Source organism: Ursus arctos, unplaced genomic scaffold (genome assembly GCF_023065955.2).
Source record: "Ursus arctos isolate Adak ecotype North America unplaced genomic scaffold, UrsArc2.0 scaffold_30, whole genome shotgun sequence".
NCBI classification, from domain to species: Eukaryota; Metazoa; Chordata; class Mammalia; order Carnivora; family Ursidae; genus Ursus; species Ursus arctos.
In genome coordinates this window covers 18,633,360-18,656,236 of record NW_026622986.1, presented here as the reverse complement: position 1 = coordinate 18,656,236, position 22,877 = coordinate 18,633,360, and the positions used below count along the sequence as shown (strand labels likewise).

The window sequence follows — 22,877 nt, the reverse complement described above, 5'->3', positions numbered from 1 at the left end:
CCTCATGTCATGGTTTCTTTTGCTTCATACAAAAAAATTTTTTAATCAACTAGGTAGCACTGATTGTTAATTCTTTGGATTTTGTTTTGTATTCTGATATCATTGGCATTATGATTGATGAATTTCATAGAATTATTGATTATATCCTGATGATATTATAATGAAATATCTCCAAGAAAAAGTATTTCCAACTTGGAAGGATTTCTCTCCTACATTTGATTATATTTATTTTTTGTTTCTTTTTGCCTTGTTAATTTCTGTGACATGTTTTGATTCTAATTCCACAGTATTAGTATACATGAAAATTTGTGTGGCTCAGTGACCCAATACTGAAAGCATATCAGGACCCACAATTCCCTGTGCATATTTCAACCTGATAGGCAAAATTAATTAGCGTTCTAAGTGACAGAAAGAATAATGGAATTTAAACTTATGGTTTCTTTCATTTTACCAAATTCACAAAGTAAAGAATGGCAATTTACTAAATTATAGCCTTAAATTTACAGAATGTCTAAATTAGAATAATAGCATGTTTAGTTTAAAAACTCTATTGACAATATATAATCACAGTCTATTAGACAACCTAAACTTTTGGGGAAGAAAACAAATATAAGAATAAAATTCCGGGAACAATAGATGTGATGTTTTCGGCAGTCACTAGGCATGAGAGAAATTTTGACAATATGAATTGATGATGGGCATTATTAACTCATGGGTTAATGGGTATTTATAATAATACAGACTCAGTATCTCATTTGAAGGGTTATTTTTTGTTAGCAAATGAATCCCTGACTATTAAAAGGATGTCAACAATTTTAAAATGATTCACTTTGGTCAAGTCTTCTGAGATACATCTTTTCTATAAAGTGAGGGGTAGTTATATTGCAATTAACTAGGTCAGCTGTTGGAAATCCTATAGTCATTTTAAATATTTCCACTCCTTTGAAGAATTCTTCCATGTGGAATTAATCGTTTACTTGGGGCAATAATATAAACAGAATAGAATATAGAATCTGGTCTGCTTGGTGCTTCTTTTTGCTCAGCTATGTTTTGGTATCATAGCCCATCATATTCTTATATCACCTTACTTGCAAGATGGGAGAATAGAGCTCAAAGGGACTCATTCATTTCTAGTTTTCATAATAATCTAGTATAATCCTGAGACTGCAGAGTATCGTTATAGAATGTTAGTTTTCAAGTATTTTAACCAGCAGTGGCAAAGTTTCTGGAAAGATGTAGAGTCAGAAAGTCTAGGGTCTTAAATTTCACTGACTGTGGGCTTTTTCAAAACAGAGGGTTTTGTTTGTTTGTTTGTTTGTTTGTTTTTATTGTGGTCTCTGTTCCTAATCTTTATTATTAAAATCATCATTTTTATACTGTTCTCAATGGGTGCCTCACATTGCAGAGTAGCAGTTCATTTTTCCTGTTCCTTCTTTGTAGTGGATTTGGTATTTTTAAAATGTTTTTTTTCTTTATTAATCAAAGAAAAGTTTTCCACTGTGATTTTCCTGTTTTGTCATGGGGAATATTGCACTGATAGGCAATTTTAATACTTTCTTTATGTTTCCAGACTATTATCCTATTGAACACTAGTCCTTCTGAACTCAGAGTTCTAAAGAAGTCACTACTTTATTATTTGTCTTATTGTCCTTTCTCTGTCTGGTTAGAAAGCGGCTTTTTATTTCATATTCTCCCTGAATATTTTTCCAATAATTGTCAGGCATTTTATTTTGCTGTTGCAAATTTCTGTTTGTAAAATTGGCCGCAGTAAGGTTCCCTTGCATTTGAGGAGAAAGCTAGACACTTATAGCTAGACACTTCTAACACTTCTAGAAAAACATTTTTGATCACAATAGCATAAAACAGTTGTTTGCATAATATATTAACCTTGACAAAGTGCTTTCCTATACAGTATAGTTTTCAATTCTTCAGTGATATCTTATATTCTTAATATTCATAAAGGCACTGGCACATGAAGGTTTTAACAAATGTGTGTAGCCTAGTTATGGAATTAGATCATACACAATTATCTTTATTTTATAGCTAAGCAGACTGCATCAGAAAGGTTAAATGACATGCTTAAGGACACAGAGCTAGTTAAGGACAAATCCAGGACTAAAGGCTCTAATTTGGTGATTCCAAGGTACCTCAACATTTTTTTTCCCAAGGAGATTATGTATAACAATTCACAAATATATCTTTCATTTGTTTTTTTAATAAATATTGGTTAATGTTTGGTGTTTAATAATCTTTTTATCTGACTCCAACATATGACACAATTACGATCTCATACAGTTAGAAGTACTCCTAGTTAGGGATGCCCGGATGGCTCAGTCGTTAAGCGTCTCTGCCGTCAGCTCAGGGCGTGATCCCAGGGTTCTGGGATCGAGCCCCACATCAGGCTCCTCCGCTGGGTGCCTGCTTCTTCCTTTCCCACTTCCCCTGCTTGTGTTCCCACTCTTGCTGGCTGTCTCTCTCTCTGTCAAATAAATAAATAAAATCTTTAAAAAAAAAAAAAAACGGAAGTACTCCTAGTTAAGTTATAGAGCTAGCGAAATCATAAAGACATAATAAAGAGTATAATTTTGTGTTCCTGTCCAGGTTAAATTTACAGAGCCAACATTATAGATAGGGAACTAAGTGCAATTCTTTCTGTACTAAGTTGCTTCTAACTGGCTAATACCAGCTTTGTTTTATTTTATTTTATGTGAGTGAGAGAAAAAAATCTGATGTGTTCAAAAACTACCAATAGAGCACTTGGTTTAATTGTAGAGTAAAATTAGTAAGGCATTGAATAAACTTCCTGACACAAATTTCATTTTTATTTCCCTCAAGTGATTTATTCCAGTAGATAATTGTTTCTTTTAGTAACTCTTAAAGTGCCAACTCCCCGTACTAACCACTCAGATGACCTTAAACTCTGTCATGTTTCTCATACAGTAATTTCTCCAACAGTATAATTTTTCACAGTGCAAACTAGATCAATAATGGTCAAAATTGGAACATACATTTGCACTTATAACAATTTTGCTTGTAATAGGATTGAGATAGGAGAGTACTACTGCTGTTTAAAATAAGAGTGAATACAGATTTGTTTGGGGCATTCAATTTTCACCCATCAAAATCCCAGTGTTCTTCTAGCCATACTGGTGAGAGGAATAGTGGAGGCTCTGATTCCTTTAAAGAAATAAGTTATCTCTCCTGAGGTTGTAGCTCTGTATTGTTGAACCAAAGCCTTAAAATTCTGTTTTAAGTTATAGATCCCCATTGTTACACAGCTGTTTATTTTAGTTCACTTCAAAGATACCGTTGACTTAGGATGAAGCAAAAGCCAGAAAAGCATATTGTCTTTTTCTTAATTTTCTATCGGATTACCAACTGTTCACTTTATGCATTTTCCAATTTCATAGTATCCATTTGTGTCTTGTGCATAGATTTAATTTCTTGATAAAATTAACCGTCTTGCCCTCTCTTTCCTAAATATATTAATAACAGTTCCTTTAAAGTTTATGGCTGATGACTAATATCTAGATTTCCTATGGATCTGTTTCTGCCATCTGTCTTTTTCTTCCTTCTCCTCTAGATTTTCATTCGTTGGTCCTGTCTCCTTGCATGCCAGATAATTTTTGATTGGATGTTGGGCATTGTTTACAAACTACTAAAATGATACTTGAGGTTGTGGATGATGTTTTCTTCCTCCAGTGAGGGTTTCCTTTTTCTGTTTGGCAGGTAGGATGGAACAGATTAGTTTAATACTGTCAGGGCTAACCTCATTCCAAGCTGAGCATCAGTCCTTGTAAAGACTGGTGTATTTCTGGTTAGCACATACTCTTAGAAAGTAGACCCTCAGGAATCTCCACCCAGGCCTGGGTTTTACTACAGGACCTTTTGCCTTAATGGCCCTGAACCCCTGTGTTTTCCTCAGCTCCATGAGACTGTCTGAAGTTCTGTTCACTTTCTCAGTCTCTAAATCTGCTTGTAAATTGCCAAATGCCTTGATAGGAAAGTGGTATTGCATTCACTTCTGTGATTTCCTTTCTCTGGAATCTTGTCTTTTCAAGTCTTTGCTCTTTGCTAGTCACCTGATGCCTTCAACAGGTACTTTCCATATGTTGTTTATCTTTCCTGCTTGATCTCAGTAGGAGAAATGGTCTTTTACAAGTTTGTCTGCCATGACCGTAAGTCCCATTCACTTTTAATAACTATCTCCTAATTTGATACAATCTAGTATTTACTGAGCTCTTCATATATGCCAGCCAGAGACCTAAGTGCTTAAAATTTCTCTCATATAATTCTCACTAAAAAAAGAGTTAGTTGCTTTTATCATTTATAGAGAAGAAAACTGAAACACCTACAGACATTCAGTAACTTTCTCAAAATTATTAAAGATTCATCCAAGGCAATATGACTTCAGAGCCTGTAGGCCTAATCACTGTACAGTACTGCCTCCCTCCAAGCTTCCTTTTCAAGAAATAGCTAAACTGGGGGCGACTGGATGGTACAGTGAGCATCTGACTCGTTTTCAGTTTAGGTCATGATCTCTGGGTCCTGATCTAGGGGTCACGAGATTGAGCCCCCTGTTGAGTCCTGTGTCACACACCATACTCAGTGAGAAGTCTGCTTAAATTTCTCTCTCCCTTTGCTTTACCCCTCCCACCCCACCCCTGTTCTCATGCACTCTCTCTCTAAAATAAGTAAATAAATTTTTTTAAAAAAAGGGAAGGAAGGAAGGAAGGAAGGAAGGAAGGAAGGAAGGAAGGAAGAAGAAAGAAAGAAAGAAAGAAAGAAAGAAAGAAAGAAAGAAAGAAAGAAAGAAAGAAAGAGAAATGACTGAACTGCTTCACTAACTTCAATATCTTGGACAGTCTTTCCTGGCTAGTCATTATTGTACTATAACTCTGCCCCCTCGAGAGCACAGGTAAGAATGGTTTGCCCTTTATAGCATTTATCTTATTTATTTTATTAATCTTTTAAAAAATGAAAAGAGGTTGTACATAGGTTAAAAAATAAAACACGCACCCTTTCTTAGACAATTGGAATTTGGAAAATCATATTTCCATTTCCTATTCTGTTAATAACCAGCTGTGACCTAGAGCCCATGTTCTTTATATTACTTTTAGTTACTATTGAATAATGAGGCTTGTTTGCTTGATTACAGTAGATACAGACCTAAAATATGGGACCATGGATAATGTAACAAGGAACCTACCTATTCACAGATTTCATTCCAAAAACATTAGGGGTTTGAAGTCAGATTTCTTACGATCCTGATGCTGTCTTTCCTAGTATACCATCATTTTTCAGAAGTTGCATTTCCTCTGACTTGTGTTTCTCTTTTGTATTTTGAATTTATTGCATTATTTCTCCTCTTGTATTTTGAATTTATTGTTACTTTAGATACAAAATAGGGGAGGATGTGATTCTTTTTGTTTCTCTTGCAAATTTGGTCATTTTTTTTTTACCAGCTCATGGGAGGGACAGGGTAATCATCAATTTCAGACAATGCAATTTAAAAAAAAAAGAAAGTCATATAATCCTTCTATATGGCAGCAGGGGGAAATCATAGAGTGTATACCCTACCTGCGAGTCGACCTATTCTATCCATTTTCTTGGTTGAATACCTTACTATCTCCTTCAGCAAATTTTAGAGGAGGTCAGTATAGAGGAACTTTATTGTTTATTAAATAAAATCACTTTCTAATCTATTTTACCATGTAAGTATTTAAACTTAATGTACTTCAGTGTAACATCCACTGTTTCTGTGGAAGAATGCATAGTTCATAAATCACCATTGCCAGCTAGGTGTAGGTTTAAATGGCACCCTTAATGCATTTTTTAAAATTTCTTTTAAGACTGTTTCTCTTATTTAAACTGTAATGCTTCTTCATTCATGGTAATCATCCTGAAAGTATTGAAAGATGAACACTTGCTGAGCTTGTAGAATTTATGGAAAAAAATAATCCAAGAGCATAAAAGAAACCCAAAAAGACCTGAGCAGTGAAACATTTGCCATTGATATGAAGTTATTTGCGCTTATGGCTATTGCTCTGTGTGTGAGAATGTTGGACATGTGTTTATATAATATATATGCATCCAAAAAACTTTATAGTTGTGCCAGTAGAGTTATATGTATGTGTATACACACACACACACACACACACACACACATATACATATATGCATGAAATATATACCTATACATTATATGTTCATATATTTATATATTTTTACTCAAATAACATTTATTTAATTAGTTTATGATGCCAGGTTGACAAAACCCAGATGACAAAAAATGCTGATTATAAAGTCTCAAGAAATCATTCTAAAGAAGATGTAGACACATGATTTTACATTATAGTGTTGTCTGTATTTTAAATACATGAAATATAAAATTGTATCTACATGCCTTTATTTAGGATCTAATTCATTTGCATTTGTGGATGTATTTTATTTTTTTAGTTATATCACATATAAAAGCTCCTGATGTTTTCATTTCTTTTTAATTCCACAGTGTAAGAAAATGACAAATTGAACCATTTTCCCTTTATAATGCTCCAATAACAAATGCCATAGGTATAAATAAATAAATAAATACAAAGTAGCAAAGGTAGAAGGACCTACCTAGAAGAAACAATTTTAGAAGCAGAACCTTGGGGGCGCCTGGGTGGCTCAGTGGGTTAAGCGCCTGACGCTTGATTTCAGCTCAGGTCATGATCTCAGGGTCCTGGGATCGAGCCCCACATTGGACTCCACACTTAGCAGGGAGTCTGCTTGAGGATTCTGTCTCTCCCTCTGCCCCTCCCCCCACTTATGTGTTCTCTCTCTCTCTAAAATAAATAAATAAATCTTTAAAAAAATAAAAAAGCAACAGAAACTTGTTCTAATGCTGGCCCTGCCCGTAACTGTTATGTGTTCTTGGGCAATGTATTTAATCTTTATGGTGCACTTTCTCCTTGAAGACCTACTTCTCTGAGGTGAAAGGTCTTTCCAAGCCCAAGGAGTTTCCCAGTGCCCGCTCTTTTCCCCTTGTGCATTATTCCCTGGCCATGTATAGACAAGCTCCCTCGTCTAGCTGTAGGCCCAGAGAAAGTTCCCACCATGGTTTTACTGTCCTGAGCCCAGTTACACCGCCTTCTTCAGACAGACATCTGCCTCATTGTCTTATTTTATATGAAGCTCCAACTCTAGTTGTTACTTCTGTTGGGGACAGTCTTTAAATCAGAGGTCCCAGTGATTGTGTGTGTGTGTGTGTGTGTGTGTGTGTGTGTGTGTCTGTGTCTGTGTCTGTGTGTGTCTGTGTGTGTCTGTGTGTATTTGTAAAATGGATTTGTTGCCAACATTTAGATATCAATGGGTTTTAAATACAAATACAAATTTGCATTGCCCCTTGAGAAATCAAAAGCCTCCCGTCACTTGCTCTACATTTCTACATAGCAGCCGTTGGCTGGGAAGTGTGCTCAGGGTATGTTCCCTCCAGTTTCTCCCACAGCAATTTCTTGTTTCTTACCCCAGGCTAGCGCTAGTTTATGTAGAGATTCAGTTTGAAACTCCTCTTCTAATAGAGGGGCTGTCCTTACTCATCAGCTGTATGTTGTCTGCTTCCAGACATCCTATAGGCTGTGATTATGAAGATGGGGGACAGAGGAATGTTAAGAACCTATCTTTGGCTTATGGCTCTCCTTTGCTTTCACACCATCGTGCTCAATACCTGGCATATGAAAAGAGTTCAGTAACTCTAAGCTAAAAAGGGATTAAAATAATTGTGTAAAATGTTAACCATATTCAGGAAAGCAAATGGATTTTTATATTGTCAAATTGAATTGAAAGCCTTTCTGTTGGAATGCAGTTTTCAGACAACTAAGCACTAATACCGAGCACTTTATGGGTTGTTTTGATTGTAATAAATAAAAGCATGACTTCTTATAATTGGATGCCCTACTGAGTAACACAGAAGCTAGATCTGACATTTCAAGACGATGAGGTAGAAAGTTAAAAGTTAAAGGTTAAAAGTTAAAGCTAAAGGTCAATGCAGGTAAGAAGGGGTAAAATAATAAGCTTTGGGTTTTCTTAAATGTATATGTATTAACCTACTGGACACCATGTTGCTGATTAGCGAGTGAACGAAAATGAGCGTAGAGTAATTCTTCTCCCATGGTAGGCATGTGATTCATACTTCGAACACACCACACAGTCAAGCCCGTGCCGAGATGCTGTGCCGCCTATTAGATAGATGGCTGGGGCAAAATGGAAACAAATGTTTTGGTGAGGTTTGCAGTGCAGAAGAGAGAGGAAAATAAAGTTCCATTACGTCTGACTCAAGCAGCGTGCCGTTCTCTCCCTAACTGTTACAGAGAGATGTAAAACTTCATTTTATGTGTCATGTTGGGCCTCTGTGTCCTGGAGAATGACACCACACCACGGAATAGAGAAGACCAGTGTCTCTGCCCTACCTTGGCCCATCCCTGATATTTTTCCTACCTTAATTTCATCTGCTTATTGCAACTCCTTTCAGCATCTAGACTTCATTTGCTTCACTATATCACTTATAGAAAAATTTATACTTAAATAATAAACTTATCTGTGTCCTGTAAACTGGAATGAAAATTCAAACACCTAAAAAAAAAAAAAAAAAGAATTTATACACGCTGTGTTAAGTTGAAATGGAAGCATATTTTAGCCAGTGCTAATGTTCCTTTTCTGTAACTATCCTGTGGAATGAATGTAATTGTAAAACTCATTCTCAGAAATTTATGATTCGATACAAATCATACAGAGGCTGAGTGAAAACTTAACTTTGCTTCAATCATAAAAAGGCAACTGTTACAGGCACTTGGAAATAATGAAGCTACATTTCTTTTTTTCTTAAAAAAAAAAAGAAGAAGAAGAAGAAGAAGAAGAAGAAGAAGAAGAAGCAGCTTCTGTAGTTTAGAGTTGCTACTATTTCAGAATGGCTTCCTGAAAACCCCAGGAACTAACTTAGGAAACATTTTGAGAATAGTGGAAATTTGTAGAAAGGATAAAAAAATATAGCTTCCCATAAAGCAAAATGTTTAGTTTTCGTGCTTGGACATCATCATTGGCTGTAGCTTCTCTGACTTGAGTCCTTCACATCCTTGTACATAGAGACTCTTCTGTAGACTAGATGACTGATGATATGACAGAACCTTTCTTATACTAATTTTGTGTGACACTGGCTATAATTCTAGATGGTTTATTTAGACACAGACACAGACACACACACACACACACACACACAATTGCTTTGTTGCTATTAGTCAAAGTAATTCAAGTTAAATGCAACTTTTAACAGTCCTCCTGATTCATCAGAATGGTCTCTAATTAAATACTCACATGCAGACTGGTCTGACTTGCTCACAGAGAGCTTACACAGCCCAGTTCCTTACCTGCAGTAAGTGAGAGGATGAATGATCCTTTGAGAGAACAGCCCCGTGCCTTTGATGTCTTGAAATAAAAAAATTACAGTCCAAGAAAGCAAGGTAAAAAGAATATATGACAATATCAGGTGGAAAGAGGCAGACTATTTCTGAAAGAAATCTGTGAGAAAGCCTGGAATTGTTCATCTTTTCCTCATTAATCTTTTATAATATGAAACATTTAATTCAATTGCCAAAAGTAGTGTTTTCAAAACCTGATATGTAATTATTTCATAAAAGGCTTGGGTGCCTTCTTGGAAAATGTGGGGAATTAAGAGCTTCTTGTACATTTTCATTTTAATATTCAATAAAATATATAATAAAAGACCACAGTTTTAGAAAATCTGTGCTTGTATTCATGAACTCTATAAAATTTTAAAGAAAAGCATTTGAGGCCAGTGGTACTGCCATAAAATCATCCTTTTCCAAACCTCCCGCTTCTCATCTTGTCCATCTCTGGACATTTCACTACTCTTCTTCAGTGCTGCCCAGGTGGCCCACCGCACAGGCAGACAACTCCCTTCTCATGGCCTGAGTGTGAAAGCACCCCTGCCGGTGCACAACACAGTGGCCGATGAAGAGCTCAATGCCATTCTTCCTGCTACTCAGACCAAGGCCGTGGTGACACCATTGGCTCTCCTCTTTCTCCCACCCTCCTCAAATCCATGCCATGGCTTCATAGCAGTACCTTCACAATTCATCTGGAATCCATCTTTCCATTGCTTCCCCTTCCCACATGTATCACTCTAGTATAGTCCAAGCCACCCATCCCTTATCCAGACAACTGTGATACCTTCCTAATTCGTTTCTCTGTCACCCCTTGCTCCCTACAGTCTTGATCACACAGCAGCCAGGGTGATCTTTTTCAGATGTAAGAGAACATTCTTCCACTCTTCAAAGTCCTCTAAACCTTCACTGTACAGCATGAATCAAGTTCAGTCATTGCCCATGCTTGCGGGGAATGCATGCTCCCTATGATCTGCCTCCACCGCCTCTCATCTCCTGTGACAATCTTATTTACTCCTTCTTCTCCAGTGATAACCTTTTCATTCTGAAAGACACCAAAAAACAGTTAAGTCAAAGCCTTTGCCTGTACTGGTCCTTCTACTCAGAGTTTTCCTCAAATATCCACATGGCAAGCTCATGACTACAGAAAAGTCATCTCATCACAGAAACTTTCTGTGACTCCTAAGGTGGCCCCCATCCCCTTCCCTCTCTTTACCACACTTTAGTTTTCTCCTTAGCACTTGCCACTTCCCAGCATACTTTATTTTTTACATTCACTTGTTATGTTCATCTCGGCCCTCTAGAATATAAGCTCAGTGAGAGCAGGATCTTTGTTCTGTTCTCTTCTATAATCCCTACAATAATACACAGAAAATATTTAGTTAATATCTAATAAATGAGTGAAGGAATTCTATCTTATCCAATAGCATCTAGAGTATATATGCCTTTTGGGGAAAATAATTTTTATATAGTAAATAATAGTCTCAGAAATTCATTTTCTACTTTATATTTCCACATTATTTTAAGATTCATAATAGAGATATTTATGGTAGTAGTCGTTTGTCAGACACAGTCCTCAGAAGTCACTGTCCTATGAATAAGTATAACTAGAACACTGGCAGCAAGTTAAAATGTTTCTCCTAGAAGCAGACAATGATTTCTACCTACCTCAGTTCTCTTGACAAATAGATAAAGTATTTCACCCTTGTTAACAGTTTACTTGTTGAATCTTGGAAAAGTCAAGATCATTCTATAGAGTGAAATCATCAAACTGAGGCTTGAAAGGGTCCTTACAGGTCATCTACAACTATCTTCCTAAAGGGCTGGCCAATTTATGGTGGGATTGTTTTCAGTGACAGAAAACTGTCTACATTGTTAGGCTACCCATTTTGGTTTGGGATGGGTTTTCCTTAGGTTAAATGAGTCTGAATCTAGGTAACTTAGACACATTGGTCGCCATTTTTTGGAATCCAGAGGAAAAAGCATAAACTAGGAAATAAAGAGATACAGAAGAGTGAAAGCAAGATGCAGAAAATGAAACTTTTCTACTGGAACATTCCCATCTTTCAAGTTTAATTGTACCTAGAAGTAAAGAAGATATTTATCTGATTCCCTGAAACCTAGGAGGAAGAATGCTTCTTCATTTTATGTAGAAATACCCAGTGAAGTTTGTATTTGCTGTTAGATCTCTAATAGAAAATGTATTGGTTAGTATTGCTATGTAACAAATCACCCCAAAATGTCATTCCTTAAAACAACAACACTTCTTATTTCTCACAAGATACCTATGGATCAACTTGGCAGTTCTATTGATCTGGTTTGGACTCTGCTGATCTCAACAGGGCTCATTCATGTGCCAGCTGTTAGCTGGTGGATTGGCTAAGGACTAGCTGTTCAAAGATGACCTCTGCTGGAGAGGAAACGTTCCTCCATGTGCCTCCCTTATATTTTCAGCAGACCAACAGCATACATTCTCATGGAACTGGCAGGGGTCCAAGAAAGGAGGCGGAAATGGCCAAGCACATTTTCAATCCTGTCTTTTGCTTCACATTTGCTGTCATCATTCTTTGCCATATTACTGAGCCAGAGTCCAAGTGGGAGGGGACCAAAAGTGACAAGGCAAAGGGCATGGATACAAGGAGGCCACTGATGGAGGCCATTAGTATAATCAGTCCACCACAGGCAAAAAGCACAGGAGGAGAAGGTTTGACTTACAGACAAAATATAAAGGAAGGGAGTGAAAGGAAGGAAAGAGATGGAGTAATGAAATAAAAATGAAAGATAGCTAGGAGAGGAAAGAGATAAGAAAGAAAGATTGAAGAGGTGAAATTGAAAATGTGTAAAGATGGGAAAGCAACTATACTAGGAGATCTGCAGGAATCCAAACATGTGACCCAAAAAACAAGCTCTTCTATAAAAATATAATACTCGTGGCAGTATAATAGCATTTTGCAGTTAATAGCAAAACAAACTCAAGTTCTGCTTTGAGTATGGGAAAAGAAGAAATACAGTCACCACAGAATTATCTGGTAAAATATATCTCACCTTGCAGAGGAAAATTGCAGTCACAGGTGTTGGAGAATGTAAGCAAGTGATGAATACAGCTTACCAAAGCTTTCATACTTACTACTGATCAGGCATGTAGGGATAATGCTGTTTGTGAATTGTGACTTTGTCTTATTGGGATATACAAAATATAACTGGAACTGGAAATATTGTCTTTTTTTCTAATTTTTGTCTTTTCTTCTTTAATTATGTCTGTCTTTTTTATGTTTTTAGAGAGAGGGAGAGAGCACAAACAGGTGGGGAGGGGCAGGAGAGGGGAAGCAGACTCCCTGCTGAGCAGAGAGCCTGATGGGGGGCCAGATCCCAGGACCCCGAGATCATGACCCCAGCCAGAGGCAGTCACTTAACCAACTAAGCAACCCAGGCACCCCTATAAGTCTGTCTTAAATATAAATTACACTTATATTAGCATTAATATATTATGTCCACTAAGAAAAGGAATTACATATATTGATAATGAGTATGGCTTAGTAATCACTAAATAAAGTATGTCAGAGTTTCCTTTAGTAGGGACAGAAATGTTGGCTTTGTTTTGTTTCTGTTGTCCAAATATCAGAATACTTCTTAAAAAAAAAAACAAACAGATTTTTATTTATTTATTTGAGAGAGAGAAAGAGCAGAGAGGAAGAGGGAGAGGGACAAGCAGACTACACGCTGAGCGTGAGCCAGTCTCAGGGCTCAATTTCACAATCCTGAGATCATGACCTGAGCCAAAATCAAGAGCCAAATGCTTAACTGGCTGAGCCACCCAGGTGCCGCATCAGATATTTCTTAATGCTGGTCAAGAATAGACTAATTTAGTACATAAAGAGAAAATGTCATCTTGCATTTACTTGTTTGGTGACAATTCCATAAATTTCAGGTACATTAAAATTTCCTCTTAATTGGTTAATTGCAACAAAATAGCCCTTTCACAATTTCATGGTGTCATAGACCAAAAATAAGGAGTAAAGCCCTTATTATATCTTCTACCCAAGTTATTCTCCTTGCTTCTCATTTCTATGCTGTATATTATGGTTTATAGAACAAGGTCCCATCTAATATGGTCTTAAATGAATTATCCACAGATGCCCCATGGTCTGCTTATTCCACCTTAAGATTTGTTGGTACATTTATCCTTCCTTTGTTGTTTCTTGTCCCTTTATTTATTGCAGATGGTTTCATGCCCATTTTTATGTCTATTAAACTGGTAATAAAGATAGTAATCATATCTCCAGCGATCCTTTTCTAAACCTAGAAAAATTGGCTCTAAGAGTTTTTCTCATTTGTAACTATTTCATATAATCTCAATGTGTTTTAAAATTTTTCAAACTGTAAATGTGAAAAATGTCTGTCATCTTCAGATTTGGGTTCTGCCGAGGTTTCAATTTAGGGAATGTGACCTTGAGATGACCCATAATAATTCATAAGTTTTCCATATAGGTTTCAATCACAATAGTGAGGTTCAGCATCCATTAACACTTGCCAAGTTTCACTATCTATTAACCAACAATGATACGGTTAAAATATATATTTAGCAGTGCACTTATATGTCCTTCTTTAGGTTTTCGATGTAAACAAGAATTTTTTTTTAAAACCATGAAAAGTAAAATAAAGTATTTTAGGAAAACAAACGATACAGGAAGAGTCTCTATTTCTGAAGTGACAGCCAGCGCTAAATCTATTCATGGTGCCTCTATGTGTGATGAGTTTTCAGCATTCCGCATCAGTTAGATTCTCTGAGAATTTGTTTACTTTCATCCTCAAGCAGCTGTCTATAGGACCAGGAACTCTCTTGTCACTTTAACCCATCAAAAGCACTAAACTGATGTTATGGTTTGGTATCGTATGCCTTTCTTCTCTAATATCCCCACTCGCTCTCTCCCTGGTCCTTCGTCTCCATCACCTGATTTTATCCAGCAAACGGCATGATCACGCTCCCCGCCCCCACCCCAAATGAAATTCGCATCTAACCCATAGCAATCTGCTTTTTCTTTTCCAGATTCCTGTCTTGGTCACACAGATAAGTTCGACCAATCACCCAGTGAAAGTGGGGCTGTCTGATGCATTTGTCGTTGTCCACAGGATCCAGCAAATTCCCAGTATGTAGAAGGGTAACTGCAAAATCTGAGCCTGCTGGGGGGGTCAGTTTAAAGGAGATTGACTTCAGGCAGATGCGATAGGTTGAACAACAGAATCACTTAACTGCTGCTTGTAAATTGTATTATTTGGTTTATAACTCTTATTGGCATTTGCTGTCTCTCTGTCAATCTTCAACTAATAATTTAGGCAAAGTGAAATTAAACAGCCGAGCCAACAGTGTGTAATTTTGGTTTCTCTGGGATAGTTAGCTTGGTTGCACAGGTGTATTTCTTTCATTAATAAGAAGAGCATGAAGAAATGACCGATAGGTATATAAGTTTTATTCGTCTGTTTGTTTGGCTTAAATTTATCAGCAAAAGAGCAGCTTTGTGTCCATTTTTATGTCTTTCATGTTTGTGTGAGAGTCTAGAGGAAGATGAAAGAAAAAGTAAATTAAAGTAAATAAAAACCTTGGTGGAACTATACCTGCCAGAGAAGATACATGTTTTGTTTGTTGTAAATTATTTTCACTTATCTAAACTAGTTTGCATTTGTAGAATAAAAGCATATGTATTACTTGGGCAACTGTTCATCGTATTAGAAATTCATCATATTAGAAATTCAGAAAACCACCATTGGTAGTAGTTCTGATCATGTATATAGCCATCATTTGAAAATTTCTGTGTTTTAAACCTCTATTTCAACAGGAATCCTGAGGGATGCTTGAGTGTGTTAGTACTGAAGATGTTTGTGTCCTAGACATGTTTATTTAAAGCAAGAGATGATAATAAAATACATCCCAAGCTTAGATCATTTCTTTCCCTTTTTTGTTCGAAGTCCTTCTTATATTTCACTATAGGGGTAGACCTAATTTAACACATGCATATGCTATTTGGTCTTCCCTCAAACTAATTCTGTTTAAGTATGCCGTCTCTCAAATACAGAACGTAAATGGAGTGGAAATTATTTAGACTTCAAATTCTTAGACTTTTTGGATTGGCTGGAAACGTAGCAGGGCTTCTCTTAGAACTAAGATTTAGAATGATGTTCGTCTGTGGCAATAAGGCTTGGTGAAAAATGTGAATCCTCCATGGCGTTTTCTCCTTATTAGCTGAGAATTACTGGGAAGTAACATTCGAGGGAACTGTTAAATTGAGGCAGATTTTCCAGCAATAAAATTATACTGTGAACAAAGCAAGGATATATTAGCATGTGCAGGCACATAAAGACATCCTCTTAAATAAGAGGCCATGTCCTGGGAGAGCCAGTTGATTCCCCTTTGAGGACAAGTGTTTTTCACATTCCTTCTTTCAGGGATGTTAAATCAAGCATGACTTGAGTCAATTATTACACAAGTAAAACACTAGTTTTAGTTTATTTGTGGGTGCTTTTCTTCTGAGAAAGAATGTTATTTGCAGCTTCCTCAAAAGACATCTTGGTCCACATTAACGTTCCGGTATATTATTGTTTAGACAAAAAGACCCACCCGAGCACAAAAGAAAAAAAGATTTTTACAAGTGTATTTTAATATGCAAGTATTGTCTCAGAACCGAAGCATGGTAGAATTGTGCTAAGAGCGGAGAGCCCAAATTGCAATTCTGCACCCCTTGTTAGAAGGTAATAAGATAACCGTTAGGTTTTGAGGAAAAATACCTTTCCCAAATACAAATTTTATTGAGTAATTGGCAAAATTCATCTGAGTTTTGGGAACAGATTATGTCTGAAGTGGAGATTCAGCATTCATCTAAAAAAATTACACAAGTGTAGGGAAAAGCTTCCCTCAGGCAAGCCGCCTGCTGGAATGCCGTTCCCACCTCCTGTTGACCTCACTGTTCCCCATCCTGAGAAAATTAGCCAAGAAAGAATGGAAGTTCTGTGTTTCGAATCCACTCATCCCTGCCTTTAGATGGGACCACATTTCAGCAAGAAAACTGGAATTGATCTATTCTATTTAAAAATCTTTTGGGGAACAGAAAAATTTAAATCTCTTTAAATATCTGTTCCCACATTTATAAGGTGTAACAGTGTCTGTTACATGAGCTTCCCTATAGATGGAGTGTTATGGTCGTATTGTATTCTCAGCCTAAAAAAAGCGTACCTATATATGCCAGAGATTAGGCTAAGCCAGGATTAGCATAATATGTTAGACAACTATTACTTTTTCCTGAGACTATAAGATGATTCCTAGAGATCTGTGTGTTACCGATTTGTGCAATCAGAATTTAGATAAATATTTAAATCCTTTCCAAAATTCTGCTCTTATTTAACAACCCTCATTTTTAGGAGTCATCCTTACAGGGAATTTAAATCATTCATCTCTGTTCCCCCTTTTTTCTTCTCCTGAGTGAATTTAGGGAAAAACTGATCATTATTCTAAGTAATGAGCAGTTTCTTTTCTTCTCTGTTGCAAGGTGCATTACATAGGACCCTGTTCTCACAAGATCAGTTTTCTGTTCTTTTCATCATTTTGGTTACACGGGTTATAGAGCCCAGATCCTCAGCTTAATCTACCCATGGCAACATGGGAATGCAAGCTATAACCTTGAGAATAATTTTTCCCAGTGGGAACACAGTTGCTATACCATTCTTATCAGTTGGTGAAGGTTTGGTAAAGCATTTGAAAAGCTGGTAGGTAGGATTAATTTATTTATTATGAAGATTTCTCCCCACCCTTTCATCATAATATCAACAACAAAGAACTTGTTTTTCAGTTTTTTAAAGGCTTCCAAATAGTAAATGATTTCAATGCAACTTTCAAGCATTGTTTATTACTGTAGTCTTTACCTTTCAAAAAAGATCAGGTGGGGCGCCTGGGTGGCACAGCGGTTAAGCGTCTGCCTTCGGCTCAGGGCGTGATCCCGGCGTTGTGGGATCGAGCCCCACATCAGGCTCCTCTGCTATGAGCCTGCTTCTTCCTCTCCCACTCCCCCTGCTTGTGTTCCCTCTCTCGCTGGCTGTCTCTATCTCTGTCGAATAAATAAATAAATAATCTTAAAAAAAAAAAAAAAAGATCAGGTGATCTGATAGTTTAAAATATCAAAGGGAATTCAGGCATTGTTAGTAAATTAGTAAACAGTTCTGAGGTTACAAGGGAAATTCCTTTGCTCCTTCCAAAAAAAAAAAAAAAAAAAGGAAAGAAAACAACCCATGGTGAAATTAACCCTTATATCTAAAAAGTAAAATAAAAGATAAAAATTAGTTAGCAGTCCCGAAAGAATGGGATACCATAGTGGGAATACTAATCATGAGACCTTGAGCATTTTGTTTAATTCCTATAACTTAACATACGAGATGGTCATATTAATACCCACGATGCAAGGGGTACTTAGCATGCAGTGCTTGGCACCAAGTAAGCCCTGTGTTTGTGTCCATCTTTATTGTTGCTTCATCAGCGTCAATGTTGTCACGGGACACCTGGGTGGCTCAGTCGGTTCAGCATCTGCCTTCAGCTCCGGTCAGGATCCTGGGATCCTGGGATAGAGCCCCACATGGGGCTCCCTAGTCGGTGGGGAGCCTGCTTCTCCTTCTCCCTCTGCCTGCAGCTCTCCCTGCTTGTGCTCTCTGTCTCTCTTTGTCAAATAAATAAATAAAATCTTTAAAAAACCCACAAAAATCAAAAAAACATTGTCACTTTAAAAAGACAGCGATGCTAAGATGACCACATCCAGAAACAAGTGCTCAGGAAAATGGGTCCACGGGGAATTTCCACCTGAAAACACCTCAACACCCTCTCTCTGAATTCTTTCTAACTAAGTATCCTTTGTTTCTTGACTTCTCGGTCTGTCTTGTCTGTCTGTCCATAGGTCTCTGCATCACCTTCTATTTCTTATAAAATATTTTGTAGAAGTTTAGAAACAGAAGAACACAGAGATCAGGTGATTCGGCCTCCTCAGGTCCAGATGTGAAAAACAGGTCTACGTACAATGACTTCGATTATTCATTACCGAACTCCAAATGTAAAAACGTACTTGTGATGATAAGCATAGTGCATATTAATTCAGAGAAATTTGTAAAATAACAGTGAATGCGAAGAAGAGAATTTAATTGGTCTGTAAATCTACCACAGACAGATACCAATCAATGTTTCCCTGTATCTGCATCCAAACCTGTGTTTATAGTAGAGACACATGCCAACACGTGCACATTAAGAAAATTGGCATGGGGCTATAAGTATTTTGAGAGAAAAATAGGTGTATTTTTCTCTTAATATGTATAACACATTCTTTTCTGCACTGCTAAATACCTGTCTAAACTGTGGTCATTAATAGCTGCAGATTGCTTTATTTCATAATTTATGTGACCTGTCTGAACACTGGTTTGTCATGTTGGTTGCTTTTCATATTAATTACCAGCAGAACAGTGGTGAACATCTTTGTTTGTAAATGTTGACACAACTCTCTAAAAATGAATATGTGGCCATTGACTGTTAATGTTTTTTTTTTATGTACTTTGACAAATTGCTCTCTCTAAAGGTTGTACCAATTTACTTTTCCACCAGCTTTTTATTAGATATCCCATTTCCCCAGGTGCTCCCAGACACTATTATCATTTCTTAAACCCTGCAAATTTGATCCACGAAATTGATATTTCATTGTTGCCTTAATATTCCTTAGATTACCAGAAAGTTTTCACATTGTCATGTATTCATAGGTCATGTGTCATTTCCATAATTTCTCATTAAATAGCTTTATTAAGTAATTCTCAGCCTCGGCTTACATCCCTGCAGCGTGCAGAGATCTTCCCGGATAAATGTATAGTTCTCACTAGTACCGTTCATACTCGTTTGTTTCTCTCTGCTCCAACTTAACACTCTGAATTTCCATCTGAATCTCTAGGGTGCTGACCTTCTCCATTGCGCCTCACCTTTTCTTTGCCTTCTGAGCTTAAAGAGCCTAACATTTCCAGCAAGAAAACCCAGAAAATCCACTCTTGCCTTCACAGTTCTATTATTTGGGAATGTAAAGCAACGCCATTTTAGTAATATGAAAGTTAGTTTTACACACACGTAGAATTCTTGTCCAAGAAACCAAGCTGGAAAGCTGCCGACCTAACTGGAAACGGTTCTTCTCCGAGTTAACGATCACGGCTATTTCTGAGTCCTTGAGAACACTCCACGTTATTCTTCTCGCCAGCAGTACATTTTCTGCCTCTTTCTTTACATCAATCCCTCTCTCATCAGCATCTGTTGGTTTCAATTTATTGACCTTGTTCCTGCTACAACTTGCTTTTCCTTTGCTGGTTATTATTCACAGCTTAATAAGAAATATTAGCATTTTCAAAGATAAAAGTCACAACTAATTTGGAGAGCAAATGTATTTTAAAGATGCTCAGAGGTTCAGTGAACTCTTTGAGGACCATTGTATATGGTTTGTCATATGTGGTCGCTTTATAAGCTTTACAGACCAGGAAGCAATTTTTCAAAGAACTTGACCAAATTTACATTTATAGACTTAAAAAGAAAAAAAAGAAGCTTATCAAACAAAAAGATTTGTTTTTTACTCTGCAGAATGTCTGAAGCTTCAATTGTCAGAAAACATAATAGCATAGACCAGTACTGTCTAATGGAATTTTCTGCACTGTAAAATATTCTAAATCTGAACTGTTCAGTATTGGTCTCATTAGCTGCGTGTGACTACTAGCACTTGAAGTGTGGCTAGTGATGTTTGGGAATTGAATTTTTAATTTGATTTCATTAATTAATTTTAATTTAAGGAGATACATGTGACTAGTGATTACCACATTGGACAGGGTGATAATAGACCATATATGCATATTTAAATAAAATACTATATTTCAGGTATAATATATACAGAACATACGTTTTACTTCTTCTTTGCCTTCAAAAAGCCTTAGAACTTTTGATACAATTAAATAATACATTTTCAAATATAAACATCCCATTATAACTGATTTTCCCCAAATAAAACAATTTGTAATTTTGATTGGGTAGTAGGACACCTCCGTTACAATTACTTAGCAACTGTAATTAAAAAAAAAAAAAAAAAAGCATGTTGACAGCTATGGAGGAAATGAATAATCTTGAACAAACTGAAGATATTTTTTCTTTCATAACCCAACTAAAGCTCTTTTAGAAGAACTGAGCCTCTCTTGTTAGTCTCAAAGTTATCAGGGTCTTTTCATTCATTTAAGGACACACTGATCCACAAATCCTTTAGTAAATTGGGTCATCTTACCTTCTTGGTCTGCAAAATGGAAAACACTTCAAAATTATTCATTTTACAGAAGATAAAATTACTTCTCTTTCCAGCCCAGCTTCCTCAGGTGCTTTGGTTCCCACATATGCACTTGCCCACTCAAGGTTCAACAAAAGGAAAAAGGAACAGAAATCATGACATTTTCCCCATAAAATATCCTTTCATGAAGCTCTTCCAAGATAGAAAGTGTTATGCAAAGTGACGTTCTATTGCTTAATACATACATTGCAAACATACCCTATTTGATATGTTTGATTTTTTTTTAAAAGAACCAAATATTTAAGAATTGTCTGGATATTAGAAATCACAGATTAGTTAATCGTAACATATTTCAGAATGTTTTTTAGAATCTATGAATGAAAAACAATTCCTTCAGGGACTTGTGGCTCAATTGGCTTTTTAAAAATCTATTCATTCATTTATTCATTGACTTTTTATCCTATACCAACATCAGATAAAATAAAATTTTACCAGTACAAAGATGTGTCTCTCAATATATTTAATAATTTATTTCTAATATAAAATACTAAAAGTCACAGAAAGGACTTCAATACATTATTAAAAATTCAAGACATTTAAACATTTATGTATTTAATAAATATCTATTGAGTACCTATTAGGCTAGGATTTATTGGTCTAAGGAAGAGAAACCAACTTAATGTGCTTTTATTTTATTCAGTAAAGTGAATCAAAAGTTCATCTTTGCAGTGGTTACCTTACTATAGAAGGAATAGGAAAGTAGTCAAAATAGTTCTCAAAAATAGTCTAACTAGAAAAATACAATTTTTCTATCAAGGTCTATCTGCCTTTTTAATTTTAAATTATGACCTCAGATTCAATTTCCCACTTTTCTCTCTCATGTTTGCCTTCAAATTTATGCTATCCTTTGCCTTAATTATTTTTATTTTTCCTATTACATAATGAATATTCCTATTTAATTTACACTTCCCTACTGCACAGAAAATATTGCTATTTTTAACTAAGACTGGTTGGATACCTTTATAAACATGCCCACATGTTAATTTTTCCAGTTGGATTTTTTTATGGGATGTTTAGTTTCTTGGATATGTAGGGGATTTTTCTTACATAAGTGCCAAACATCTGCATAATTTAGCTCTAAAATCTTTTTAAAAACTTGATTTTAAAATAAAGAAATCTCACTGCATTTCACCCACTGTGATTTAAGAAAGTCACAGTCTTCTTTTCTCTCAGAAAAAAAGAGAGAGAGAGAGACTTAATGCTATTGCCAACATAAATTATAAAATCTCCCCATGTGTCTCAGAAATAAAGAGGTGTGTTCCCCTGGGGGAAGCACCATGTTCAGAGGAACAGTTCCTAGGTCAATGGGAACCATGACGTTAGGCCTGCAATCCATATGTCACACCAGCCCACTGAGATACTGCTTGACCATTTACTCTCCCAGTGCTCGTTCTAGTTCTCTTCTTGGGCAAAGGGATTACTGAAGGAAGTCAGGACGTGCATCTTGTTTAAGCCCTTACTAAATATATGTGGAAGGAGGAGAAAAGTGAAGATTGGTTTTAGGTGAAGTTTCTGATTTTCTTTATGCATGCGCAAGTAACTTATGAAATCTGACCCTTTGGGTGTTAGTAGTGGCCTGAAACTTCACAAGCAATGAGGGAACGATGAGAAGAAAAATCTAAGAGGCTCACACTATTATTTCATGGCCCTCTAAATTTTATGTTGCCTTAGCCAACATGAATTACATTATTATTTAATAGAATTAGAACTACAGAAGGAATAAAGAAATATTTGAAGCAAAAGCATCTTTTGTTTGTAGATGCTTGACTTAACAACGCCAACCAGCTATTTCAGTCAGTGGATTACATTTTTGTAATTCACTGCTATAATGGTGTCTCTCTCTCTATCTCTCTCTTTTTTTTTGTTTTCTCAAGAGTCTCTATTTTTTTCCCAAGTCTTCATGGTGGGAATGAACTTGCAGGGGCACAGCACACACTCTTTACATTAAAGAGTTCTCAGTGAATGGTGCTGTGTGGTGGGCTCCATTGGAACTCGAAAAGAAATAACCATTTGGGACCAGTCATGAAGCATGCTAGCAAATCATTTACTTGACACT

General features: G+C 36.4%; 1 protein-coding gene across 1 annotated transcript in view; it reads left to right on the top strand.

Annotated features, from left to right (window-relative positions):
• PLXDC2 (plexin domain containing 2) overlaps nt 1-22,877 on the top strand; it is a 432,671-nt gene that overhangs the window by 307,155 nt on the left and 102,639 nt on the right. The window contains exon 7 of the mRNA XM_026478971.4: nt 14,488-14,587. Coding sequence (XP_026334756.1) covers nt 14,488-14,587 — 100 coding nt within the window. The remainder of the gene's footprint in view (nt 1-14,487; nt 14,588-22,877) is intronic.